The sequence below is a fragment of the Penaeus japonicus genome, unplaced genomic scaffold, assembly GCF_977035675.1.
Source record: "Penaeus japonicus unplaced genomic scaffold, GWHDUDI00000001_assembly GWHDUDI00000009, whole genome shotgun sequence".
Lineage (NCBI taxonomy): Eukaryota > Metazoa > Arthropoda > Malacostraca > Decapoda > Penaeidae > Penaeus > Penaeus japonicus.
Genome location: NW_028234411.1, coordinates 21785701 through 21793367, shown reverse-complemented (window position 1 = coordinate 21793367; position 7667 = coordinate 21785701). Strand labels below are relative to the sequence as shown.

Genomic DNA, 7667 nt, shown 5'->3' with positions numbered 1-7667 from the left:
GTCATAATCGGGCAGCAAAAAGCGCGCCCAAGGTCACTTTCGATGGCGGGTCCCGTTTTCTATGCGCGCTCGTGTCAACTTTCCCGCCACAAACAAGCGATAGGCTTCGCTCAGGAGGCTACGGGTTTCACGGGTCCCTTTCGATCTTCTATGCAGGGGGGGAATAGAGGTGGAAATCGCGCGCCAGAGGAGGGGGCGGGGAAGGGGGACGTCGCCACTGCAACCGCGCCGGCCTAAGAGTGAAAGTTGTTGCATTTCTCGAGGTCGAAGGAAAACTCTGGATACATTCCAGGCAGTATCTGTGAATATGACTTCGGTTTCTTTTTTTAATGTAATTATTATCATTCGTTTTTACATATCACCGCAATACTGAGCGATAACTCATGACTTTTTTATGTTCAAGATCAAGTAACCAAACACGCACCTCGCACCTTGCGCACTCCAGACATCCGAAGGTTGACAGTCATACATTACTCTCCCCCCCCCCTTCTCCCCCATCAAGCTAATGGGCGTGTCCGTAAAGAGGTGGTCCCGCCCTGGCACAGTGACGTCACCTGCGCGCATGCGCGGGTGGCACGTGGAGAAACTGATGACCGGGCACACGCGAGAGCCAGTCAGTCGTGTGTCAGCCTCTGTAAGGGTGCGGTACCTGCCTATACCTCAGTGTGTAAGCGACCCTCCTTGTGGTCGTTAGTGTCACCGTGCCATAGTGGACCTTCGGGACTTTAGCCCTTCTTAGCGCGCGCTCTGCTGAACGACCCCCGACACTGACTGCGCCGCCGCAGCCGTTCGTTATGACTATACTAAGGTAGGATATGCAGGGATCTGGACTCCAGTCGCTGGATTTTTTTTTTAGATTATGGGTGACCTGCAGGCAAGGGATTGCGAAAGTTAAGTAGATCCTGCTTAACATCATTCGCCAAAGGTCAAAGTGAATCTCAGCTTTGCTGATCGTGTATAACGGTGCAAATCAAATCTCAAGATCTTAATATGATATATGTATATATATATACATATATATATATATATATATGTGTGTGTGTGCGTGCGTGTGTGTGTGTGTGTGTGTGTTTATATATATATATATATATATATATATATATATATATTATATTTATATATTATATATACATATATATATATATATTATATATATATATATATATATATATATATATATTATATTTTATATATATATATATATATATATATATATATATATATATATATATATGATGAGAATAAAAAATATATCTATATCTATATGTCCGTATATGTACATATACATATATTCATTTCATTTTATCTTATGTGCATACACGTATGCATGTATGCATGCATGATATGTTGCCTTTATGAGACTGGCTTTCATTCAAGTTGCAGTAACTTAATTTGTGGAGAATGTAAGACAGAAGTGTGGCTTTGCAAGAGTAGCCACGGAAGAGATAAAGCAAAATCAGCAATGAAAATAGCATACATACAAAACTTATACACACATACATAGACACACAAGTATATGAATATCACCCCCCCCCCCCTTAAACACACACGGGGGGAAATTCTCCCATGGTGAAGGCGACAGCGAGAGTGTGACAGCGAACAGCAGAAGTATCAATTTAATATATATTTATAATGTGGATTGATCTCTGCTGTTTATACGGGCGGTTGAGTAATTCACCTCGCTTGGCCCCATTTGCGCGGGCGGCGTGGTGGATGCATTCGATGGGCGTTGCATGCAACATTTGTGATGCGGGTGGTTTCTTCTTGTTGCTGTTGTTGTTGTTGTTGTTTTACTGTTTTTGTTGTTATTATCATGAGGGGTGGTTTAACGTGTTTTGCTTTTTTATGTTGTATGTTATGTATACTTACCGTATTTATATTCTTATACTTTTTGCTTATTTGAAGAACGTAATGTCGTTATTAACATAGAATCCGAGATCCTGTACGCTTAAGTTCGTTCATTCCCTTATTCAGTTGATAATACTTTCTTCTAGAAAAGACACTGAAAAATACACGGAAATAACATCAAAATTTGACTGATACTAATTAACATCATGGTTGAGTAATTTACCGTTATGACACTATCTGGTTGAATATGTGATTTTTTACATTTCCTTTTTTTGGGGGGGCAGATTACCGATCTTTCCACTTTTACTTTCATTATCCAAAATCTGTATCCGTGTTAAAAGAAAAAAAAAAGATATTCACATCTCATTAAGCTGCAATTTCCCCTGCGTTCCAACCCTTACGAATGCGTTCAGTCGACGTGTGTAAGCAGTGATGGAACGGGGTGGTATTTTTGAATTAATGATAATAGTTTTTTTTATATAACAAGATGAAAAGATTGGTTGATGATGTTAGATTATTCGTTAACTCTAACGCATGCATATACAAAAAAATAGATAATGATAAACGAATAAACAAACGCGCGCACACAAACAAATACATATACACAAACAAACATACACACAAACAAACAAACATACAAGTGCAAAGGGAAGCAACATTGCAAATGCGTTAAAAAAAACCGTGAGACGCCACTCCTTATAACAAATGAACAATAGAATAAAATCTATAGAATAGAATAAAACGTTTGCTACGCCTCTTGAGAGAGAGAGAGAGAGAGAGAGAGAGAGAGAGAGAGAGAAGAAGAAGAAGAAGGAGAAGAAAATATCGAGACAAATTTATTTCCTTCAACCTCGACAGCGAGTCACTCTCACCTCTTGCTGTCTCGCGAAGTGTTGGCTGTTTTGCTCTTTCTCTCTCTCTCTCTCTCTCTCTCTCTCTCTCTCTCTCTCTCTCTCGTTGTCTCTCCTCTTTCTTTCTTTCTTTCTCTCTCTCTCTCTCTCTCTCTCTCTCTCTCTCTCTCTCTCTCTCTCTCTCTCTCTTTCTCTCTCTCTCTCTCGCTCTCTCTCTCTTTATGTGTGTGAGTGTGCGTGTATATACTTACAAACATGCATATCCTTTTTTTTATTTTTAACTTTTTGGAAATTAAAGTATCTATGAACGACTGTTTTTTGGAGTGTGTGAGTCAGAAGGTCGACATCCTGTACTTGTTTAAGGCCGTATTCGACCCTGTTGTGCATTCGAGATGTGACTGTCTCGGGCAGGGAAGCGTGACATGACAATACGAATGATATAAAAGATGGAGAGATAGATAGATAGAGAAAGAGAGAGAGAGAGAGAGAGAGAGAGAGAGAGAGAGAGAGAGAGAGAGAGAGAGAGAGAGAGAGAGAGAGAGAGAGAGAGAGAGAGAGAGAGAGAGAGAGAGAGAGAGAGAGAGAGAGAGAGAGAGCAGCGAAATATCCAATTCAAATACTACCAAAGAAACAGAAGCGGGAGGGAGATGAGGGGAAGGGGGAGAGGGGGGGAGGATTAGGAGGGGGGGGTGTTGACTCGCATAGTTTTATCAGAATTTACCAGTCGAATCCGCACGGCTAGCCAAGCGAGGGAATTGGCGAATCATTCAAGAATTGTCTCGAGTAGACCCGACGTAACAGAGGATTGGAAGAAGGGGGGGGGGATTAGACTTGGGGGCGGGAGGGGGGAGTGGGTGGGGTATGAAGGGGAGTCTGAGTTTGAAAAGAGTGATGGAAGGGCGCGGGTGGGTGGGGTGGGGTGGGGGGGAGGGGAGGAGGGTCGAAAGCTCTGCCGAGAAAAGGTACTTTGGTAACTTGTGATACCATTTTTGTTGTTGTTCTTTTGTTTGGTTTGTTCACTCGACCTTGATGATGAGCTGTTGAAAAAAGTTTTTTTTCTTTCCTCTATTCGCTATCACATTTTCTCTCATCTTTCTTTTCGCCATTATATAGTAAGGCCGGCCACGGAATTGCATTCAGCGTCACTACCGTTAATAAAACATAAAGACCAGCTCTTGAAGGGAGAAATGAAGACAAAATTCAAAGACAATCACTAAGACAAAAGAAAAGTTATTCCTGAAGACACCCAAGACAAGGAAATACAAGGAAATTCAAGAAAATACAAGGAAATACAAGGAAATACAAGGAAACACAAGGAAATATCAATTGCAACTTGAATTGATCATAGAGCCAAAGGTTCCCAAGACGTCTTCAACTTTCCTCTGAGATCAGCCCTGTCTTGCGAACCATTCATATACTCAGCAAGTCCCCTTGATTCACGTATTTATGAATTTCATGATTGTGTTTTGTACCCATGTGGTATATCTCGCCATTTTGATATATTTCTCTTATCGATGCCAGTTATCAAATCTATTAGTTGTTTCAGTAGTATTTAGTTTGAATATGATAGAAGTTCTACTTAGCGCTGGTTATGTGGACGAATCAGCATGGTTGAATATAATATAACCTTTCTTCGGCACTGGTCATGTAGGAGAGACAACATACTGAAGATAATATTTTTATCTTTATCAATGGTTATGGAGAAGACACAGCATAGCATCATATAACTTTTCTGCAGCACTGATTTTGTAGACTTTTAAAACATCACCACCCTCCAACATACCTTCATTCCTTTGAACTAAAACCGTTCTAGATATGACGGTCAAAGACACAATACAATAGGTTCTATGGAATTCCTTTCCAGTATGCATTATGTAACTATGCTTTTTTTAAAACTTTGCTTTAAGGTCTCTTACTCTGGCTTTTTTTTTATATAGATTGCTGGCTGCGTTGTTTTGGGATGGTTATGAATCGAATCAATATTTGGTTATATACACAAAATGGTGTCAGTAGAATGTTAATAAGTTAATAGTATTTCAAGGTTGCAGATTTTCTACATCTCAACACGCCTACCCATAAAAGAAATCTCACCTGTCAAAACGTTTATCGAAAAAAAAAGAAAAAAAAAAAGAAGAAAACCTTGTTGTAATGACTTTGAACTCCAATTGTGAGTAAAAGTCTTTTGAGACATTGCCTCAAGACAGAGGTAAGTGTGTGCCCTCAGGATTGGGCTGAGAATCTAGAGGTACATTCACTAGGCTGAAAACTTTTTTTTGTAGGATTTTGAACTAAAAACAACGTATCTCTCTCCTAGGTTTGGATTTTTATACTTTGAATCGACTGCGTATTTATTGAGTTGTATGTCTTGTTGATTAAACATTTAGTGAAAGTTTATTTTATTTCTATTTATTTTGAGTTCATATATATATCTTACATTTATCATATATATATATATATATATATATATATATATATATATATATATATATATATATATATAATACAAAAAGGTTGCAAAAAAAATCTTTCAACTGCAATATGTGCCGTTTTGCAAAGTTGTCCGTGACTAGATCTGCATGTCACATTGCAATAAACATATCTTGATTTCTTATACAATGGCTCTTTCACTGATGGTGCAGCCTACAAGTATCCACCTGTGATAGCCCTCAAGATCGAAGAGCAATTCAATACCAGGATAATAACAAGAAAAAGTGAAAGGCATGCGACTCGAGACCAGCTGAGACTCAAAAGTGATAGAGATGAATTCAAAAAGATTTCTTTGGCCGTTTACCGTCGGTTTCCCAAGATTACAGAGGTTCCAAAAGGAGATTCGACGCTTGTTCCGAGTCGAGACGAAACTCTGGGTTCACACACACAAAAAAAAAGAAAAAAAAAAAAGCCGAAAGAAAGTTTTCGACAAATATTTCTCCACACTTATCTTCGAGGAGTTTGAGAATTACAAAGGCAGACTGCTCGTAAATATGTGAGATAAGGTGAGATTAGACTCGAGAGATGAGCTTATTTTCTTTGTATATCATTTGAGAACAAGATTGTGTTTAGCTCGATTGGTTCGAATACGCGGTTTAGAAATACTGGCGCGTGTGCGAATTAACATTATCTTACGAATAGGGGTATGTATGAACAAAAATGCAGTGTATATGAGCATAAGTACAAACATATTTAAACAGAAACAAACTTAAATACAAACACACAATCACACACACATTCACACATACAATCACACACAAACATCCACAAAAGAACAAAACATCCACGCCCAAATAAACACAACTACACAAACACAAACACAACAATAGAAACAAAAAAACGCCCAAACAAACACAACACACCCGACGTCTCAAAAATAGCACAAACGCCACTCAGTACAACTCACCGTAATCTATCACCCGACCACACACATCTTGACAAAGCGCCGCGGAATGAAGACAGTGGTTACGACTAATATGCTCCAGTTACGACAGCCGAAACACATTCTTTAGAAAGCGAGAAACGGGTCCACAAAATACGTTTGTGTTTCGTGAGGAAAAGGGGTGAGAAACGACGTGAAAAAGAAAGATGTGAGTGGCGTCTTTGGGGTTGGGAGACTTTCGCGGTGGGGTGTGTTTGTGTGTGTGTGTGTGTGTGTGTGTGTGTGTGTTTGTGTTTGTGTGTGTGTTTGTTTACCCGGGTGTAAGAGCGACGAAATGCCTCACAAAGACTCTCTGACGCAATGTCGTGCACACCTAAGCCACGTCGCCATATGACTTCCTGTGAGCTCCGTCATGCTCACTTTTTGCAAGCCGGATGTATAGACGGAGAGAGAGAGAGAGAGAGAGAGAGAGAGAGAGAGAGAGAGAGAGAGAGAGAGAGAGAGAGAGAGAGAGAGAGAGAGAGAGAGAGAGAGAGAGAGAGAGAGAGGAGAAGAAGGAAGGGAGAGAGAGAGAGAGAGAGAGAGAGAGAGAGAGAGAGAGAGAGAGAGAGGGAGAGAGAGAGAGAAGAGGAGGAGAAGAGAGAGAGAGAGAGAGAGAGAGAGAGAGAGAGAGAGAGAGAGAGAGAGAGAGAGAGAGAGAGAGAGAGAGAGAGAGAGTAGAGTAGAGGAGAGTAGACTTAAACAAATAAAGAGAAAAGGGGGGAGAGGGAGAGAAAGAAAGGTAAAGAGTATGAAGAGAGAAAGAAAGAGAAAGAAAGAGAGAGAGAGAATGATAATGATAAGAAGAACAAGACGAAAAATAAGGAAAAGAAAAAGAAAGACAGACAGACAGACAGAGACCAACCACTGAACCCTGCGCACATTGCCTCACATCAGACGTGCATGATCAGCCTGTGCGAGAGGGTGTCAGGTCCTGGCAGGTCGGCGGCAGTGGCAGCGGCATGGTGGCACTCGGCTCTATGTCGAAAGATGCATTTTTGCTTCATTCCTCTGTTTGTTTGCCGTGCGCGCTTCTCCGTGATTCCTTTTTTTCCCCTTTTTTATTTCTTTTTTACTTTCCAATTTTCCTTTTTTTTCTTTTTATCCTCTCTTCTGGAATAACTTTCACTCTCTCTTCGTATCTCCTTCTTCGTTTTCTTACACTCCCCCCTCCCCCTTCCTCCTCTAGTACCTCCCCGTCCCCCTTCCCCGTCCCCGTCCCCCTCCCCCCTCCCTCCCCCCTTTTCATACCTGTTCATCATGCACAGGCTGACGATGCAGATACAAGCAGGCAGGCTAATGTCATGACCTGCTTTGTGACGGCAGTAAAGACTCGGAAGATGAAGGGAAAAAAAAGAGCTTTAGTGTCGAGAGTGAATTAGCGATGGATACCTTTTCAGGTGTCGTTGTTTTTGTGTTATTTGTTCGAATTTCGTGTCGGTGTTTTGGACGTTGTTGTTGTTTATGTTTAGGGTTTTTAGTCCCATTTCGAAAGGCATGTAGGTTTTTGTTATGTTTGTAGGATTCGATCGTGGTTCCATTTTTGTTGTCGACTTGTG

General features: G+C 40.7%; 1 protein-coding gene across 1 annotated transcript in view; it reads left to right on the top strand.

Annotated features, from left to right (window-relative positions):
- Nucleotides 1–612: 612 nt before the first annotated feature.
- The window catches only part of LOC122255682 (immunomodulatory peroxidase-like), a 125308-nt gene continuing 118253 nt past the window's right edge, over nt 613–7667 (top strand). The window contains exon 1 of the mRNA XM_086539830.1: nt 613–808. Coding sequence (XP_086395956.1) covers nt 795–808 — 14 coding nt within the window. The 5' untranslated portion in view covers nt 613–794. The remainder of the gene's footprint in view (nt 809–7667) is intronic.